The following is a 21352-nucleotide window of genomic DNA, read 5'->3' as shown; positions in this document are numbered from 1 at the left end:
GATGTAGTTCATCACTGTTAAACAGTGAGCGTCCCTCAAAGGTTCCGCTCTCATGGCAGGGACAGCACTAGGAAAGCAAAGCCTCACAGATGCTTGTCACTGGTCCTAAAGGCCGCTTGGTGAAGGTGAGAATGACTCGGCATAATCCAACATCACTCCCCTGGGAAGAATGCCCTAAAGCACATTTTACTGATAAAGATCATAGTTTTTACTTGACCGCACATGATAACCTTGTTGGTTTGTTGGTTTCTTTGAATTACAGTTCAAATTGCCTTAATATTTGGTGCAAGAATATTAGACTATGTCTTCAATTTATGTGAAGGTAAATTTGACTTCCTTGAACGGCTCTCAGACAATTTGCTCCTGAGTATCATTTCTTATCTGGATCTTGAAGATATTGCCAGGCTTTCTCAAACATCACGCAGATTTGCAAAGGTAACAGATAATTATTTTGTGTTTACGTAGATTTTTCCTTTAGCTTCCTCAAAGTCTTGTCTGTCTTTCCTTCTTTCTTCCTTTCTTTTCTTTCTTTCTTTCCTTCCTTTCTTCCTCCCTTCTTTCCTTCCTTCCTTCCTTCTCCCCTTCCTTCCTTCCTTCCTTCCTTCCTTCCTTCCTTCCTTCCTTCCTTCCTTCCTTCCTTCCATTCTTTCTTTCCTAAACATAGTGGTTTATTGTTTGCATTCATTTCGGCCAGCATTTGCTGAACACTTACTTTATCATGAGTACTGTTTTAGGCACAGAGGCAGCAGAGATGAAAAGACATTATTCCTGTCCTCAAGAAATTTACAGTCTAATAGGAGAGCACCCAAACAGATACAGATTGTCACAATATAATGTGAACAATTCAATAAAGGATGTGTGTATGAAAAAAAAAAAAAGGATGTGTGTATGAGGTACAAAGATTGTGATTTCCTCTGCCAGGCTTCTCAGAACGGGCCACTTTATCTGGGTTTCAAGGGGAAAATAAGAATTCACGGTGGTTTGGAAGACTAGAGGCAGTTCAGGCTAAGGAGCATTCCAAGTCCAGGCAACAGTTCAGGCAGAGGTATGGCCTCATGAAAGAAGATGGCAAGTAGTGAGTTTTCTATCCGTCTTCCTTTCTTGCCATATCAGCCCTTTGCAGAATTATTTATTCACAATGTGGGTGGTTTGGGGGAATTGTTCATCATAATGCCCTGCTCTCCTCCATGCCCCAAACTGACCAAAAGGACTCTCTCTCGCTACTTTGAATTCTCAGCAGAATGACCAGATCGGAAGGCACACTTGGTGCTGGTTTCACCCAATGTCAGGGCTTTGATGTACTCATTGTTGGTTCCTCTCCCTGGAACCTGGAAGGTGCCTTGGTTCCTGCCCTGTCAGCTATTCCTAAACACACATACTGTCCTTCCATTAAGTCCTTTTTTGGCTTAAATTAATCAGAGTTGGAGTTTGAAATGGAAGAAACCTAACCCGGTATTTAGTTGTAATATCCTGGGGGGAATGTCTGTTTATAAAAGAGCATGCAACATTTCCCAAGATGATTTAAATCATAATTTTTTTTTAAAGACAGTATTCAGAGGGCTCCTGGGTGCACAGTCAACTAAGCATCCGACTCTTGGTTTTGGCTCAGGTCATAATCTCAGGGTTGTGAGATCAAGCCCTGAGTTGGACTCTGTGCTCAATACAAAGTCGGCTTGAGTTTCTCTCTCTCCCTCTGCATCTGCCCCTCCCCCTGCATGCTCAAGATCTCTCTCTAAAAATAAATAAACCTTTGAAAAAAAAAAAAGACAGTACTCACCCATTTTTTAAAAAAGGATTATTATTTTTCTTTTTTTTAAAAAATTATTTATTTGAGCGAGCGAGAGAGAGAATGAACAGAGGGAGAGGGAGAGGAGGGCGAAGCAGACTTCCTGCTGAGTAGGGACCCGATGCAGGGCTCTATCCCAGGGCCCCAAGATCATGACCTGAGATGAAGGCAGATGCTTAACTGACTGAGCCACCCAAGCACCACCATGCATTTTATTTTATTTTATTTTATTTTATTTTAATTAATTAATTAATTAATTTTAAGTAAGCTCCACACCCTGAGATCAAGAGTTGCATGCTCTACTGACTGAGCCAGCCAGCTACCCCTAAATCATAATCTTGTGATCTAAAAGGCCACTATTTTTTTCACAATAATGCCATAATATTTCTTCATATATGTTAATTTTAAATCATTCAATCTGTATTACTTCATGTGTTGCCTTTGAGGATAAAAGCACGTATTTCCTCCTAAAAATGGAGAGCCAGAGACAAGTATTTTGAGTAATCACTGTATATTTTTTTGCTGTTAAAAAATGTATTAAAGTTAAGATTTGCTACTGATAAGTTGATTGTTCATACTTTCAATGAAAAAGAATTTTAAATACATAAATATACTAGCGGGGGTCTGTTGAAATCTTCTGCTAGGGCCTGGGCTTGCTTGTTCCTGAAATGAAGTGGAAGGATTTGACAGGATGGCGGCGACTGCAGTGTCTTGTGCAATTTATTCCTCACGCTAAGCAACTGCCTTCTCTCCAGGTTTTGCTCACTTCCACTCTTGATGACTCTCCCTCTTAGCATCCTGCCATTATTTCAGTGCAGTCTTGGAAATATCCTCCGTAATTTACCTGCTGTTCTAAAGTGAGGCTTTTCTAGATGGCTGATTTCAGCTCTCAGTATCCTTGCAGAGCAGAATTTTTTGAAGCTGGAGAATGGTCCAGGGCTGCTGCCTTTTCCCCTCCATGTAATGGCAGCCACTCATTTCTGTCTGCAGTCTACATTTTATCCACCTACCATTTACTTACTTTTCACCTACTTCTATAAATTATTTTTAGTTACCTGTTTTGTCCTGCCATTTTACTACCTTACTATTGGAAGGAAAAAAAGCTTCCATTTCAAATTTCTGCAGACAAAGGTATTAGGAAATTATTTGTGTCTATGTCCAACCCTTTCTTCTGACCTCAGGAACGGAGGTGTCCTTTCCTCTGGGAGGCTGCATCACCTGCCCCCTGGCTCCAAGGTTCGACCTGAGGGACTTTAGCCTGCCACTCATCTCCTTTCTCTTCCGTGGTGTTGTTATTTTTAAAAACCTTTCTTTTCCTTTTCTTTCTTTCTTTTTTTCTTTTTTTTTTTTTTAAAGTAGTCTCCACACCCAGTGTGGAGCTGAACACAGCTGATCTCATGACTCTGAGATCAAGACCTGAGCTAAGGGTCGCCTGGGTGGATAAGTGATGAGCATCTGCCTTTGGCTCAGGTCATGGTCCTGGGGTCTTGGGATCGAGTCCCACATCAGGCTCCCCTCAGGGAGCCTACTTTTCCTTCTGCCTATGTCTGTCTCTGCCTCTCTCTCTGTGTCTCTCATGAATAAATAAATAAAATCTTCAATTAGAAAAAAAAAAAGAAGACCTGAACTGAGATCAAGAGTTACACGCTTAACTGAATGAGCTACCCAGGTGCCCTTAAAAACCTTTCTGTTTATAAATAATTTTACGTTTGCAAGTGTTGCAAAGATAATACAGTTTGTGAATACCCTTCACCAGCTTCCCCCAAACACTGACATCTCACATAACAGGGACATTTATCAAAACTAAGCAATTAATACTGATATAATACTATTAACTAAGCCACAGACTTTATTCATATTTCATCAGTTTTTCCACTAATGTCCTTTTGCTGTTTCAAGATCCAGTCTGGGATGCTACATTGCCCTTAGTTCCTATTTTTAAATCTTTCTTTCAATTGTTTTTTCCTCTTAGTACATTAATTTTTTCAAATCAGCCTCACCCTTCAAAACTCAAAAACTCTTGACTGTTTGTAGCCTGTCTCTTTCCTTTCCTCCTTGGGAAAATAACAAAACAATGTAAAACAGCTTACAAGGCAGTTCACCCTCAACAAACTAGGATCATCAGAGTGAGATTTTATAATCTATGATGAAATGAGGACAGTAACTAAATGAGATACAAAGAGTTTGTTATCAAGCCAAATTTTTTCCATTGAAATGACTTTTTTTAAATAGTAGGCTCCATGGCCAATGTGGAGCTTGAACTCAAAACCCTGAAGTTGAGGGTCTCATGCTTCACCGACTGAGCCAGCCTAAATGGTCATCGTTTGTTGGAGGTTAGGCAGCAAAACTTTCCCTCTATTTTGGAGAGAGTTAAAATGTCCCTTCTTTAATGAAATAATCATTGTAACAAATTATCCTTACGTGGAAAAATTAAAAACCCAGTAACCTTATTTTGGTTCTTAATTTTTGTTTTGTGTGATTTCTAAAAATTTCACTGGTCTTGTGACATCCTGAATTCCAAAGCCACTAGTCAACTGTCAGCCTATCTCACCTCCCTTTTCTCCCTCTGTCCATGCCTCAGAAATATCCCTAATATCCCTGGCCTCGTTCACAGTAACCCCTTCATTGTCACATCTAAATGGCCTGTTTCAGGCCTTCCTCTTCTTGATCCATCTTTGCGTCCAGGATTCTCTGCTGGCTTTTCTTCTGGCCATCTCTTGTGTTCCAGGTAGGATCTCTTTGGCCTATCTAGCGTTTGGCATTTGCTTATGCTGTTCCCTTTCCTAGGAATGCCCTGCTTCAAACCCACCTCTCAACTCCCACTATCTGCTCTTGCTCTGATTCCATGCTGATCCAACCACAGAGCCTCCATGGATGAGCACCCGAGAGCCTGGTTGCTGGATGGTTGTATTTCTCATGGTGAACAACAAAGAGGCATCCTCCAGGAGCTTGGCTAATATGAGGACATCTCTGAAAGGTGAATCCTATGCCATGGTATTCTGGAAAGTCATCCTGAGGGCTAGCCCTGGGATTGCGGCAAGCTCCTGTCAGGCAATGCTGCCAGGAAGGAACCTACCTGGGGGCCTTCTGGCTTGGCCTAGGGGGCACCAGGCCTAATGCGCACCTTTTTCTGCAAACCACAGCAGAGTAGACACAAAGAACCTCTGCAGCTAGATGAAAGGCTGAAGCCCAGACAGGGTAGGACGATGGTGACTAGTGTATAAATATAGTCATCTTGGTTGTGACTCAGGATCAGCTACAAACTCCCTCTGAGCGTGATTCCAAAGTCTGGCCAAGTAGGCAAAGCACCTGGGGAGCAGGTGAAAATAGAGATGCCAGGCCCACACCCTGGTAAGGGGTTGGCAAGGTCTGAGGTGCACCCAGCATCTGTGCCCTTGATGTGTTTGCCTGTGTATACAGGAACCCAATTCTGAATCCAGCCCAAGAATTTGATATTAAAATGGTACAGAGTAAAGGTTTCAAGAGATTCTCAAAGTCTGGAAGATTAGGGGTGGGGTGGAGTGGGGTGGGGTGTTTTCCTATCTTTACTGTGTTTACATCAGACGAGACAGAGAGCTGGGTTCTGCTCTTCGACCAGCCACTCCCTACTAGGAGCCTTGGACAGCACCCGTATTCTCTCAGAGCCTTAATGTCCCCATTTGTGAAAGGAGAAGTCTTAACCAGGTCAGCCCCAGGATCCCTTTCAGCTTGCAGATACCACCAGGTGTGTTAAGTTCATGCACCACCGCCAGGGGGAGCTAAATCCACGATGAGCGGAGCAGCTGGACCCATAGTCCGGATGCAATACCTCGTGTTTCTTCCCCTGGCATCTACCAAGCAAAGAGCCCCAGGGCTTGGGCATCCTAGATGGGGGCATTCTGTAGACCACTTTATGATATAAAACATACTGTAAATATTTCCAGTCTAAAATATGAGTCCCAAATGAAGTTACGGTGGTGGAAATTTCAGCTCTCTTTTGAGAATCCTTTTCTTTGCCTCCAAATCTCACAAGTTTGCTTCCATAGTCTTCTTTACAGGGGGTACACTGATGTCTTGACACGTATGGTGCCGGTGATGGGGTAGTCATCTACCCTCGTGTTAGAGTTCACATCTTCGAAAGGTGGATCCGCCGATCCTTTTCATTTTTCAATATTAAGACATTTTCTAAGAGTTTCCCTAGTTGCTTATATATAGAGTGTGTTGTGATCTGAGTAGAGAAATTAGATCTTGAAGGACCGTTGAAGATGGGATAAGATAGTAAATGATTGAGCTGATGTCAGAATGTCCAGGGGGCTGTCAATAGCAGAAGATTCCAGTGTTGTTGTGTCACAGTGACCATTATGTGAACGTGTAATACTTTTGACTTTGATATACACGCAGAAAGGATCTTAAGTGATTATGCTTTGTTATATTATTCATTTCTATCTGGAATTCCTTCCTTTCCCTTATTAGAGTACTTTTAGAGTAGCATAAAAGTATAGGGAAGCATAAAAGTAAGAAATCCTGGCTGCCTTCTGCTCAAAGCTGGAAGTAATGGTGTCCTGAAATAGGGGTCATGCTTACATGTTTCCCCCATCCCCAGAAGGAAGCTAGGATGAAGGGGAGCAAGGAGGGCAGAGCCCGGGCCAGGCCCCTGGGTGGTGCCCCTGGGAATGCCTGGCTGCCTGGGCCTGTGGGCAGGGTGGGGAGTGGGTGACAGAGTGAACTGAAATCGTGGCCCATGGTCAGAGGACAGGAATCGGGGGCACACATGGTTCCCCTTCAGACAGCTGTGGAATGCTGGGGTGGGTTCCGATCCGGGTACTGAGGGCGGGGTGCAGCTTATGAGAGACCGGTAGAGATGGTGGTGGTGACAGGCAGGGCAGGACTGTGTCCAGGGCAGGAGCAAGCACCAGCTCCTTTGAACATCTGTGTGTGTGTGTGTGTGTGTGTGTGTGTGTGTGTGGTGGTGGGGGAGGGTGAGGGGATGCTTGGTAATCACTCAGGCCTGCCTCCCAGAGATAAGGGAAGCAGTTGGGCTTCCCCACCTACTATGTTCTCTGAAACTTTTGGGGCATCAACCCTTTGGTGTGGTGGTAATCGTACCATGTCTAAGCCCACAGGTTAGGGGGTGAGGACAATTGCTCTCCTGACCTCTCGCTGGCCAGGGCTGGATGCTCAGGGGACCATCAGGGATGATATGTCTATGCCCTATGAGCGCATGGCTGGATCCAGTTCCCTTCAGTTTGGTTTCTATGATCTGGAAGGTTAGAACATCCTAGAATTTGCTCTGGAGCATTGTTGTTGTTTTTTATTTTTTAAAAGACTTTATTTATTCATGACAGAGAGAGAGAGAGAGAGAGAGAGAGAGAGAGGCAGAGACACAGGTGGAGGGAGAAGCAGGCTCCATGCAGGGAGCCCGACGCGGGACTCGATCCCGGGACCCCAGGATCACGCCCTGGGCCAAAGGCAGACCCTCAACCCCTGAGCCTCCCAGGCTGCCCGGATGGTCAGCATTGTAGTTGGTACAAGGTTTTGTCTGAATTCAACTCAAGTTTGGCCTTGTTAGTATCATTCCAACATCAGCACAGGGCCTATTGTGGTTATTTAATTGTGAATCTGTCTTCTCTAGTATTTTCCATGCTTGGCAGATAGAAGTTGTGAAGAGATGTCTGCATGACTGGATGGAGGGCAGATAGATGTCTTGGCACTCCCGATCCTTAAATTCACCTAAATGATGGATCAGAAGAGAAAGAACATTTTCCCTGGCCTTAAATTCTGTGAACATGAATGACTTAATCACAGTATTCACTGTCCGTAAATATGTGGTTCCTTGGTCTCTCTCTGTACTCGTATTTGGCTTCCCATTTCCCCATTCTGCGAACCGATGGGTTTTCTTAAAATTTTCCCCAGACTCCCCACCATGGCCCTGAACTGTCCGCCCAGTGGCAGCTCACTGCATAGGGGGCCTCTTTCTGAGAAATGGGTGAGGTAGCCAGTGGTTCTGTTGCCCTTTCGGGCTTGTTCATTATATATATTCCACATGCTTGACCCGTGTTATTCTTGATCAGCACTAACACCTTAGTATCGTTTCCACGTAATCATAACCAGACCATGTACTGAGTGCCTACTGTGTGCGAAGCACCGAATGCATGTGGTTCAGTGTAATCCCCAAGCCCTGGGAGGTGGACGGGTAGGGACTATCCTGTCCTAATTTTATGGAGAAGGAAACAGGCTCAGATAAAGTCCACCGACGGTGAGCACTGGAGCCAAGTACTGTGCCTGGGAGGTTTTGCGGCACAGCAGCTGGGCTGAAATCACTTCATTCTGCTCCTCCGATGACCCAGCCCAAGGCTGAATGTGGAGACAGGCTCAGAGTAATTAAGAGTCATGCCCAGGACTAGTAGGGCTAGGATTCAAGTGAACTGTGTTTGCTAGGTCACCTGTCTGCTTCGGTACCTGAAGAGCATAAAAAGATGGGTCTTTTATAAAATGGAAGTAAGTACTGGAACACTTTTTTTTTTTTCCTCTCCTCAGAAGACAGGAATACAGCAGGCAGGTGCCGCAACGACAGGCCGTTGCACTGAAAGTGTTCCCTGCCTCTGGCCACATGGAAGCATCCATGAGCAGCAAGGCAGCCAGTGGGGCCCTCCTCCCTCCCAAGACACGTGTCAGATTTTTTTGGTCTAGGCTAGTTCAAAATTTTTGTTATCCTTGATGCCATGGTGTCTGTAGGGATAGTGATCGCTTAGCTCTTCTTTTCGTGTACCTTTATATATTTGCCTGTGCCGCATTCCCAGTGACCATGTTCACAACCATGGATTTTATTTTTTTATTATTTATTTATTTATTTAATATAAATTTATTTTTTACTGGTGTTCAATTTGCCAACATACAGAATAGCACCCAGTGCTCATCCATCAAGTGCCCCACTCAGTGCCCGCCACCCAGTCACCCCCACCACCCGCCCACCTCCCTTTCTACCACCCCTGGTTCGTTTTCCAGAGTTAGGAACAATCATGGATTTTAAACTAACAGAAGGGATAATGTCAGAAGAGAGCTCAAGCCCACACCAGTTTATCATTTAACTGATAGGATTACATGAAGTGACTCCATTTTGGGTGAGTTTCACTGTAAGAAGGGGCCCCGGGCACCTGGGTCATTCAGTCGGTTAAGCATCTGCCTTCAGCTCAGGCCATGATCTCAGGGTCGTGGGATCGAGTCCCACATGGGGCTCTCTGCTCATCGAGGAGTCTGCTTCTCCCTCTCCTTCTCTCTCCTCCCCTCTGCTCATACTTTCTTTCTCTCACTCTCTCTCAAATAAATAAAATCTTTTTAAAAAGGGGACCTATCCAAAAAAAAAAGGGGGAACCTAGCCATATCTTGAAGGACTCAAAGCTTGTAGTCACCCTTAAATTACAATTTTATATATATTACTTATTAATATTAATATATAATATATAATTAATTATATAATAATATATAAATAAATTATATTATAATTATATAATATGTTATATAATTATATATAAATATTATGTAATTCTATATGTAAGTATATAATAATATAATATATAATTAATATTATATTATTATATTATTATATATAATATATAAAATATATAATTACATAAAATAATTATATATAAATAAATATATTATAATTATATATTATATATTAATTATATATTAAATATACTATATATCATATATTAAATATATATTAATATATTATATAATTATATATTAAATATATTATATATTATATATTAAACAATATTATATAATTATATAATTAATATTTAATTATTAATATATATTACAATTATATGTATTAGAAAAATTCAAAAGCTTTGCACACTAACTCAGTAGAGACTAAGTTTAGACTATGACCTGGGATCACACACAGCTCCCAAGCCCCAGAGGCTTAACAATAACACAATAATAGCTGTTTTTTCATCTACAGTTCCTACCCATTGCAGTTCAGTAGGGGACTCTGCTCCACAAAGTCCCTCAGGGACTCAGGTTTAGAGATGCCACCATCCTGTACTGCACCATCTGGAACGCGCGGTCTCCTCGGACACCGCGGCAGTGAAGAGGCAGCTGGAGGTGCACGTACTATGTTTTGGTACAGCACTTCTACACCTAGCCCTTTGCCCAGAACTAATTTTACAGCCCCACCTACCTACAGGAGACAGGGAAATATGAGAGAACAGGTGCAAAGTTTGCTTAGCACCACTAGCTCTGGACAAACTGGATACCCAGAATAGAGCAGCGCACACATCAAGATTCATATACGCAGGCAGGATCATAATAGTGTGTTGTCTTGAACACAATTCCTTGCTTTAACATCTTCAATACTAGAAACAAGAGGCCTTCATCCTTTCGCTCCTCCTCTTCTCTGTGTTTCTCGGGACCATATTTTGTGAGCAGATGTCTGGCATTAAGAACCGACTCAGAACCGATGACTACATCCTACTCATAAAATACCTTTTGTCTAAGAAACTGAGTTTCTTACTCTCCTTTATCCTCCAAGAGGTCTATTTTAGACTCTCTTCTCTCTCCTGAAGTCTCCTCCTTCCTCAATCTTAGCTGATACTGTGTCTCCTCATTTCACTGAGGAAGTAGCAGCAGTGACCAGAGAACAGCCCCATTGTCCCTTCTCCTGGTCTACATGCCTCATCCCTCTACCCATCAACTCTGTGAACTTCTCCTTGTTATTACCTGTGGTCACACATCCACTGTGCATTTCAGCCCCTCTGTTCACCTACTTTGCTTACGCAGCTCCCCCTTTCCATACTTTTACCACCTCTACTGGATCATTTCCATTGGCACATAAATTAAAAAATTAGCCTTGACCTGATTCCCCATTCTGCTAGTCAAACAGAATTCCCCCCAAAGAGTGTCTGTACTTGCTGTATCCACTTCCTCTTCTCCTATTCTTTCTTGGACTCACTCTAGCCAGGCATTCATCCCCACTGTGCTGTTGAAATGGCTCTTGTCAAGGTCGCCATTGTACACAATCTTGAAAAAACACCAGTTCACTGTTTTTTTAAATATTTTCTTTTAAACATATTTAATACTAAAAGACTGGATGCTTTTTAAAAAAGATTTTATTTATTTATTTGAAAGAGAGGGAAGTGAGAGAGAGAGAGAGAGAGTGTGTGTGTGTGTTAGCCTGGGATCATGACCTGAGCCAAAGGCAGACACTTGACCGACTGAGCCACCCGGCACCCTACCACCAGTTTTAAATTCCTCTCTTTTCAGCAGCATTGAGACATTGGATGGCTGTCCAGATTTTCTTCCTTATTCTCAGTCTCCCTTGATGAAAACTTTTCTATTTTATGGCTCCTTTAATCTTAAAATGTCCTAGAGCTCCTCCCTGGGCATTCTCTCTCCACAGTCACACCTCCACGACAGCATCTAATCCCAGGGCTTTAAATAGTATTTACACACTGATAATTTTCAAACATATGTTTCCAGTCCAGGTTGCCCCCCTTTAACTCCTTACTTTTAAGTCTAATTGCACACTCAACGCTTCCACCTACGTGTAGTATAGACATCTCAGATTTAACATGTCAAAACCAGGCCTCTTGATAATCCCCTCCACCACATACCTGTTTACCAATTCTCTTTTTTTATTTATTTTTTATTTATTTTTAAGATTTTATTTATTTATTCATGATAGTCACAGAGAGAGAGAGAGATTGAGAGAGGCAGAGACACAGGCAGAGGGAGAAGCAGGCTCCATGCAGGGAGCCTGACGTGGGACTCGATCCCCGTTCTCCAGGATTGTGCCCCGGGCCAAAGGCAGGCGCTAAACCGCTGTACCACCCAGGGATCCCTGTTTACCAATTCTGCTTCGCCCCCAGTCTTATTTTCTCGGCCCTTGGCAACACCATGCACCCAGCTGTTCAAGCCAACAAGCCCATCGATTCATCTCTTTCTTCTTACTTCTCATCTAATTCATTAGCAAGTCTTATGAGCTCCGCCTTCAAGATGTATCTACAGTCTGGCCAGCTCTCACCTTCCCCCTTGCCCCATCCCCTCGCACGCCATCCTCACGTCTTCCTAGACTTGCCAATAAGAACACCACAATAGACTGGCTTTCCCCGGATGGGGATGACAGTGTACCTTCTTCATTTCGCATCAGGATTATGGTAGTTCTCTAGCTGTCTCACATCACAGAGCTATTGTTCCTGTCACCTTCCTACATGCTGGTCAGTATTGATGACATCATGCTGATGAGCAAGAGGTATCAGACACCTTAGATGCTGTGGTAAGATATGTGTATGCCAAGGAGGTGGAGATGAGCTGCTCAAAAACTGAGAGGCCTGCCCTCTCAGTAAATCACCTAGGATCCAGGGCCGTAGATTTAATTCCTATGATAGGAAGGCAGCCATAGCTCTTCGTGGACCTTTTTTAGTTTTCAAGGTACATACACAATTTGAGTTTGCTTCTCCATGTAGCCCTAAAGCTGCCAATGGTAGTGGGGCCCAACTGCTTGTCCGGATGGTGCTGTAAGCAGCTGTGCCACTGGCTTCTCATGATCCAGCAGATTCAGTGATGCTCCAAGTGTCCACAGCTTACAGGGCTGAGGCCTGTCTGGATCCTTGCTGGGACCTGTGGCCTGCCTTCCTGGGAAGGGTATAGCTTGTGCCCCAGTGCTTTAGAGTAAAGACAAGAATTTGTAGAAAACTGTTTTGCTTTTGAAAAAAAGCCCTTGGATTTCTACTGAGCAAAAGCTACTGTTTTGGCTGGATGGTTAGTCTTGAAAAGAACCAGATTTGGAGATTAGCAATGATTCCTAGGGAAGAGGTATTTGTTTGTTTTAAAGATTTTATTTATTTATTCATGAGAGACAGAGAGAGAGAGAGGCAGAGACACACAGGCAGAGGGAGAAGCAGGCCCCATGCGGGGAGCCCGATGGGGGAGTCTCCAGGGTCTCCAGGATCACGCCCTGAGCCAAAGGCAGATGCTCAACCACTGAGCCACCCAGGCGTCCCGGGAAGAGGTATTTGGATGGACTTCTAGGAATAAGCCAAAGGATAGAGGTCTTTGTGACCCAAGTTCCTAATCAAAAGGCACTTAATGCAGAGGAAGTTGTCAGTAACTAGATGGGTAAGATGCTCTGCTCTGTGGATGTCAGTGGGCCTATTTCCCCAGCCACCCTACTGTTTGCTGGGTTCATAAACAAAATGCCCTGTGGCAAGGATGGGGCCTGTGTGTGGCCGCAACAATAGCCTCCTCCTATCAAGATAAATCTGGCCTCTGATTTAGAGGAGTAAAGGAGAGACTGATACTGAGCCCCCCAATAAAGGGCTGTACTGCGGGAGGGGGGTCCAGTCACTGACTTGAGGTAGGTGATTAAGTAATACTGGACCCTTCAGTGATGGAGGAAGCAGAGATTTGTCCTCCCTGGATCGTGGCCTATTCTAGACAGGATCTGCCTTCCTTGCATCCAGGGTTCTTCAGCAACATTGTGTGTAAACAGACTGAGTGCCCTACTTGCCATCATTGTATCCCATAGGAGATTGCTTCAGATGATTTTACTGCAGTAAATAATTCATGAAATAAATAGACATAAATAAATAAGGCAATGAACACAAAATTTCTTGTCCTTAACATATGCTCCATAAGTTATTGATCTTTGAGGGGTCCACAGGTTTCTCACTTTTCTTAGCCTCCTTTTTTTTTTTTTTGTTTAAGATTTTTAAAGATTTTATTTATTTATTTATTCATGAGAGACCCACAGAGAGAGTCAGTAACCTAGGCAGAGGGAGAAGCAGGCTCCATTAAGGGAGCCCGATGTGGGACTTGATCCCAGGATCCTGGAATCATGACCCCAGCCAAGGGCAGATGCTCAACCACTGAACCACCCAGCCATCTCTCTTTGCCTCTTTATGAGAAGTCCCTGTGGGGGTTCTTGCAGCAGGGGCATGTCTGGGAGGGGCTTGAGCAGAAGGGACGAGCAGGCCAGTATAGCCTGCACTACTGGTTTATAGGAACTCTGAGCTCCTTATGGCTTGCCCACCACGCCTAGGTCTTTCCACTTCCGGATTTTCATGAATAATGACCGCTGAATGAAACTGATGAAAAGGGAAATAGGAGGTGTCTGCGTGGTACAGTCAGTTAAGTGGACCAACTCTTGGTTTCGCTCAGATCCTGATCTCAGGGTCATGAGATTGAGCCTTGAGTGGGGCTCTGTGCTCAGTGGGGAGTCTGCTTGAGGCTCTCTCTCTCCCTTTCCCTCTGCCCTCCTGCTTATGCTCTCTCTCTCTCAAATAAATAAATCAGAAAGAAAGAAAGAAAGAAAGAAAGAAAGAAAGAAAGAAAGAAAAGAAAGAGAAATCAGGTTGGTGATTAGCTTCCCAGAGCACACAACTGGCACAGGAAGGATGGAACCAGGGAGTGTGTGTCACTGAGGCCCACGGGGAATGCTTTATAGAGCACATTTTATATCCTGGACTTACTTCTGTGTAACACCAAATATCCATGCCACTTTTTTTTTTTTTTTAAGATTTATTTATTTATTTTAGAGAGAATAAGCACAAGTGGGTGGGGGGAGGGGCAGAGGGTGAGAGAGAGAGAGAATCTCTCCAGCAGGCTCCCTACTGAGCACAGAGCCCATCATGGGGCTCGATCCCAGGACCCTGAGATCATGACCCGAGCCGAGATCAGGTGCCTAACCAACTCAGCTACCCAGAAGCCCCAAATATTCAAGCACCCTCTTCTTTGTTTTTAAAGATTTTATTTATTTACTTATTTATTTGAGAGAGAGAGCAGGAGAGAGAGACTGAGAGAGCACAAGCAGGAGGAGCCGCGGAGGGAGAGAGAGAAGCAGGACACTTATCTGACTGAGCCACCCAGATGCCCCTCCAAGCACCTTTATTTATTTATTTACTTTATTTTTAAATTTATTTTTATTTTTTTTCCTCAAGCACCTTTAAATGCTCCCATTGCATATGCCAAAAAGCCATGGTGAATGCCGAGGTTAGTGATACTAAATAAATACAACGGAAGATTTACCTTCAGGAAGGATTTGGGGACATGTTGTGTAAGGGGTCAGGAAATCTGCACCCTGAAAGGGTTCAGTAGATGAGGGTAGGTGCTATAAATAATGGTGCCAAGTGGAAATGTCCTACCAGAAAGCCCTGAGTAAATGGAAGCCGACCTGTGGCAACTTTGAACTGGGAGGGAGGGCAAACAGGCCTGGTGCAGACCTGGGGTCAGAGGCCTCTTATCAGTCCTTAACTTCCTGGCCTCCAGTTAAAGCCCCAGACCGCAGAGGAACATCTCAGAGAACTTTACCCCCAGAGCACGGCTCACATTGCCATGTGCCAAATGGGCCCATCGCATACACAGAATCGTGGAGGCCACTCTGGTGCATGGTGACATCACCTGTGCATAGGGCTTGGAGCAAAACTTGCAGACGGGGCCCTGGCAGCAGGAATGGGTGCAGGTCAGATGTGCTGGTTGCTTGTTTGAGGGCCACTTGTGCCTTTTGTTACCGCTTGCCACTAAGCAGCCTGCAGTGAACTAAGCTGTCAGCTGGACAAGCCCATGGAGAAATGGCTTCAGGGAGGGCTAACAGCGGAGGCAAGAGGCCCCTGCGTGGCACAGTGGGTTCAGTCACTTGATCTCAGCCCAGGTCTTGATCTCTGGGTTGTGAGTTCAAGCCTGGGTGGCACAGTGGGTTAAGTCACTTGATCTCAGCCCAGGTCTTTTTTTTTTTTTTAATATTTCATTTATTCATGAGAGACACACACACACACAGAGGCAGAGACATAGGCAGAGGGAGAAGCAGGCTCCATGCAGGGAGCCCGACGTGGGACCCGATCCTGTGTCTCCAAGATCAGGCCCTGGGCTGAAGGTGGCGCTAAACCGCTGAGCCACCTGGGCTGCTCTCAGCCCAGGTCTTGATCTCTGGGTTTTGAGTTCAAGACCTGCGTGGAGCCTCCTTAAAAAAAAAAAAAAATAGGGGCACCTGGGTGGCTCAGTGGGTTAAGCACCTGCCTTCAGCTCCGGTCAGGATCTCGGGGTCCTGCGATTGAGCCTCACATCAGGCTCCCTGCTCAGTGGGGAGCCTGCTTCTCCCTCTGCCTCTCCCCCTGCTCGTGCTCTATTTTCTCTCTCTCCAATAGATACATACAATCTAAAAAATAATAATAATAATAATAAAATAAAATGGGAGGCCAGCTTAGCAGGTGTCAGCGACTGCCGCACTGGGTGGAAGGCCCATGGACACACCGTGATAGCCTCTGTTCCGTGGTTAATTGGAAACGGATAGTATAATGTCGTGTATGTAAATCAGCAGCCACGTGTTGCGTATGTACTATGTAGAGCTGTCTTGCATTTTTCATCTTAAACCAGTTGGGGACTTGGTTTAATGCATGAATGACGTCCTGTGGGTCCCTTAGGCCCGGGCACCTGCCTTTCCCCCACAAGGCAGGGGAGGGGGCAGGACGCACCTGGTTTCTCCGGGGCAGCAGGGACTGGTAGGGGCTTGGGGGTAGATGGCCTTGCCCTCACCCGCGTCTCATGGTCCCCCCGCAGCTGTGCACGTGTGACAAACTGTGGGAGAAGATCGTGCTGTCGGCCTGCGACACCGTCACCCCAGACATGAGGGCCCTGGCCGAGGACATGGGCTGGAGGCAGATGTTCTTCACCAACAAGCTGCAGCTGCAGCGGCGGCTCCGCAAGAGGAGACAGGGGCAAGGAAGCCACCGGAACAGCCAGCTGTAGGGACGCGTGTTCCTGCCCGCAGGGGGCTCGGCGCCAGGCTGTGCTTTTTCTTCTGTGTCCAACTCTCCTCCCCCCATCGGAAAAGCCTACAGGGTTTGCACACAGGTGCAGCAAAACCCGACTGGGCCTTGCTTGAGCCCCGGCTCCCCCCACTCCCCATCCCATCCCACCCCTGGAGTGGGGGTCAGATCCCTGGCCCCAGCAGAGGGCTGGGCGGCAGGAAGCCTGGGACACCCACCCGCCTGCGGAAAGGGGCTTCTGCTGGACAGAGGGCGACAATAAATGATCATTAGCAGCTTTTCACTACCTGGTTTTCTCGAGGCACTGGAAAGGATCTCTGAAGTGCACCCCCCCCCCGCCCCTTCCTACCCCCCCACCCCAGGAAGCGGTGAGCCAGTCGGGTGGGCCCAGCCGCCTTCCCAGCTCTCTTCCCTGCATCCCTGTCCCGTGGGCTCCGGTGCCAGCTGCCATCCCTGTGGACAACTTCTGATCCGGCCACGCGGCGAGACTGGAGCAAAGTCCACCTCCTGCTCGCACAGCCTCTCTCCCAGGGCCTCAGCTTGTCAGATAAATCTATCAACTCTCCTTACAGGGACACTGCCCACCCCTCCCCACCCCAAGGACTAGGGACAGCTACCACTTTTATTTTTTTATTTTTTCAAAAGATTTTATGTATTTATCCATGAGAGACACACAAAGAGAGGCAGAGGGAAGAAGGAGGCCCCATGTAGGGACCTCGAAGTGGGACTCGGTCCCGGGCATCTGGGATCAGGCCCTGGGCCAAAGGCAGACATTCAACCTCTGAGCCACCCAGGGGTCCCCAGCTACCAGGGATTTTTAAGGTTTAACCAGGGATTTTTAAGATCACAAGCTGTGGGTGACCGAGTGAAAAACCTAAGTACAGTTTATAGTCTGTTAACTTGGAAAAGGGGTTAAAAACAGTACAGTTTTAGGGGGAGGAAACTCTACTTCCCTGGGATGGGTGATTTATAAATTGTTTTCTTACTGTGCTCTCCTGAGGATGAAGGACCCCAGACAATGACACTCAAGGCAGCAAATAATCTGATGACTCCTTTTAGGCTACAGAAAAAGGTAGCTGTCAGCCGCCCACCCCCTTATTAACTGTTACCATTTCTTTTTCCCTCCTGCCACCTGCACTTTAGTGCCTGGAAGAAATAATAGATGCCCCACCTGCTAGGGCAGAGGAATTTCCTGTGATGCCTCGAGGCCTCCTGCATGGTCTGTTCCCTCCACTGAAATCCTTCTGAAGGGCTCGTAGCCACGGCTTAAGTGGCAGGTTCTTTTTCTTTCTTTTTCTTTTTTTCTTTTTTTTCTATTCTTCTTTCTTTCTTTCTTTTTTTCTTTTTTCCTTTCTTCTTTCTTTCTTTCTTGCTTTCTTTCTTTCTTTTTCCTTTTTCTTTTACTAAACCTGTGTTAATATCAAACCAGATTTTTAAGCCCCACCCCTTCACATTCACACCCTTAAAACTCGGTCATAGATTTCCAGCGACATCTGTGAAATCGAGCTCAGTTTGCTTCCTGGCAGATAAGGAACCTGTCAAAGTCGTGTCTGGATGTAGTCCAAGCAAAGAGCAAAGGTTTAATTGGTGAGAGAGCCAGGCTGCATTCCCCACCCAGGGTGATGGGGTGACCGGCCAGCGGGGGGGTAGGCATGCACTTCTGCACAGTTTCTGCACCTTCGTGTCTCCCCAGAGTCCTGGGACTTAACCCTTCAGTGACTTCTGATTAATACCAAGGGTGGGCAACCACTGTATGTAGGCACATTTTGGTACGCAAGGTAATGACATCAATATAAAGTTATAGCTCCTTCGTGACATCGATGCAAATATGTCAGCAGCTTAAGCATTTCCTATGTTTAATCAACTAACGGAGACTCTGAAAGCTTATGGGCAGGCACGGCACTCTAGATTCAACATAACTCAGTAAACACAAATGTGGCCATTTGAAGACTCTTGTTATCTACAGAAAATATTGTAACATAAAAATAGATGCTAGCAGTAGGTAACCATGAAAAATGAGTCATCGATACGTTGACTATTACTGATAATAGTTAAAATAACACAAGTTATTAGATTATTCCAGTGATTATGAGCCCAAATAATTTGGGTGCCTTATTATAATTTTTTTGGGGGGGTGGTAAGAAAAATCCACAACAATATCACCAACCTAAAATCCTGCTGGGGACTCCTATCTTCAGCTGTTGAAACATTTTGCTCCTCCTTCTCCGGCGGAATTTTTCATCTTAGATCCCGTCAGATGGGAACAGATAGCTATGGTGATCCTCCCTGCCTCTACAGATAGCTCTCATGTGGATGAATTACTCCGCTCCGCGTATGACATACCATTTCAGAGTGAAATGCCACAGCACTTTATAATCTTGCCTCTCTTGTCTCTTAAAAGTGTTTCTACTTGTTCTCACTTACCATTGTAATAGTAAAATGCTGATATTTTCTGATGATTTATATGTGTAGGGTTGTAAGAACAACTCAACAGCAGATGCGAAAATTAATAAACTAAAAAAATAAATACATTTTACTTAATATCAAGTTCTGTTATTGCTTTTTTTTTTTTTCCTGAACAAGTTAGTGTAGTACGTGCATTCAATCCCAGTTATACAGAATCCAAAATGTGGTGCACTGAGTAGACTCGAGAATTTAGGATTGATATTAGGATTTATTTTTTAAGGTTTTGTTTATTTGTTTGAGACAGAGAGCAGGGGAAGGGGAGAAGGGAGGGTGACAAGTTGATCCCATGACCCTGAGATCACATGACTGGAGCCAAAAATCAAGAGTCGGACGCCAAACCGACTGAGCCACCCGGCATCCCAGATTGAGATCATGACTGGAGTGAAGAATGGGAAGTGGAGGTTATGGACAACTCACTAGCCGCCACTTATCATTATTTTCCCAGATGCTTCTGTCCAACATGGTCACCAGCCCTCATTCATTACCCCAAACTGACTCCCAAGATGCCAAAGATTAATATAGAACAACCTTACTAAAAAATAAGACATTTGCACAGCGTAGTTTTTTGCTCTGAGCCTTAGTGGGATGACATTTATCTTCAGTTTGTGTTAAGATAATACACTGTGGGATAATATCCAGGCTTTTCAACTCTGAACAGTTGGTTTCAGGTTACAATGAATGTCTTCAATTGGATTTTAAAAACACTAAGTAGACATCACATTAAAGAAAAACGCGTCCTGGCAGTTAAAAGCATAATGCTATGTATCAGGTCATTTTACAAGGAAGAATTGCTATCTTAGCTTTACAGATTTATTGTTTTTGTTTTTTTTAAAAGATTTTATTTACTTATCCATGAGAGATACACACAGAGAGGCAGAGACACCAGCAGAGGGAGAGGCAGGCTCCCTGCGGGAAGCCTGATGCGGGACTCGATTTCAGGACCCCGGGATCATGACCTGAGCCAAAGGCAGATGCTCAACTGCTGAGCTCAACCCAGGTCCCCCTTTATTTATTATTTATTGTTTTGAAATGAGGTTACTCACACACCAGGGTAGCAGTGTTTTGTCCTCAGAGCATAGAAGAGTCAGGGCTGGGAGCTACAGAGAACTCCATGTTTCCCTCCCAGATCTGGGTTCCTTCCATGCAGATCTCCAGAAAAGTAATTTTCAATTGTGAACTTGTTCTGCACATCCAGAAAGTCTTACAGCCATAGGTCCATGATCACAGATTGAGTTGGAATAAACTTAGAAATAATAATAATAGCAGCTTCCATTCACTGAGTGTGTACCGGGTGCCAGGAAACAGGTAGTAACGAACTTCATTCTTACAGCAACCCCGGAAGGTAAGTGACTATTTATTATTTCTGTCTCATAGATCAGAGATCTGTAAGCTATGACATAGGCCTAATTTGACCAGCCACCAGTTTCCAAAGATTACAATTTCATCGGAGCGCAGTTTATGTATTACCTATGGCCATTTTCACGTGACAATGGCAGTAGTAAGTAGTCACAATACGGATGTTTGGGCTGCAAAGCTGAAGTTATTCTCAAAGAGGACATTTTCCCCAAGGTTTCATGACTAATGAGTGGTAAAGTTGAGATTTAGATCTATACCTAAAATCTTTATTCTTTTTTTAATTAATTAATTTTTTTGATTTTTTTAAATTGAAGTTCGATTTGCCAACATATAGTATAATACCCAGTCCTCATCCCATCAAGTGTCCTCCTCAGTGCCCATCACCCAGTTACCCCATCCCCCCACCGCTTGCCTCCCCAAAGTCTTTGTTCTTTTTTCTTTTTCTTTTCTTTTTTTTTCTTTTTTTCTTTTTTTGCATCAAAGTCTTTGTTCTTAACCACAAATGCCACACATCACTTCTCCTTTCAGAGCCAAGACCACATTTGACCAATGGAATTTGAAAAGGTGATAGGATTTGCCCAAGGTCATTTGAAATTATTAGGCCCTGAGCACAAGATAAGAGACCATTCTAATTTAGTTGTCCAGAGAATATTCCAAGTCTTGATGAACTAAATTATTTCTTTTTTCTTTTTTGTTTTTAAAATTTTAATTCCAGTGTAGTTAACGTAGTGTTGTATTAGTTTCAGGTGTACAGTATAGTGATTCAACAATTCTATCCATTACTTGGTGCTCATCATGATCAGTGTCTTCTTAACCCTCTTCACCCATCTCCCCCATGCCCCCGCCCACTTCCTCTCTGGTAACCATCTGATTGTTCTCCACAGTTAAGAGTCTCTTTTTTGGTTTGTCTCTCTTTTTGCTCCTTTGTTTGCATCTTTTTTCTTAAATTCCACATATGAGTGAAATCATATGATATTTGTCTCTCTCTGATGGCTCATTT

General features: G+C 44.4%; 1 protein-coding gene across 1 annotated transcript in view; it reads left to right on the top strand.

The window, feature by feature from the left end:
• FBXO36 (F-box protein 36) overlaps positions 1–19026 on the top strand; it is a 99994-nt gene extending 80968 nt beyond the window's left edge. The window contains exons 3-4 of the mRNA XM_041767712.1: positions 263–435; positions 16322–19026. Of these exons, the coding sequence (XP_041623646.1) occupies positions 263–435; positions 16322–16510 (362 nt within the window). The 3' untranslated portion in view covers positions 16511–19026. The remainder of the gene's footprint in view (positions 1–262; positions 436–16321) is intronic.
• The last annotated feature ends 2326 nt before the right edge of the window (positions 19027–21352 follow it).

This window comes from Vulpes lagopus, chromosome 8 (genome assembly GCF_018345385.1).
Source record: "Vulpes lagopus strain Blue_001 chromosome 8, ASM1834538v1, whole genome shotgun sequence".
Lineage (NCBI taxonomy): Eukaryota > Metazoa > Chordata > Mammalia > Carnivora > Canidae > Vulpes > Vulpes lagopus.
The sequence above is the reverse complement of the archived record's forward strand: the minus strand, read 5'-3'. Positions and strand labels throughout refer to the sequence as shown.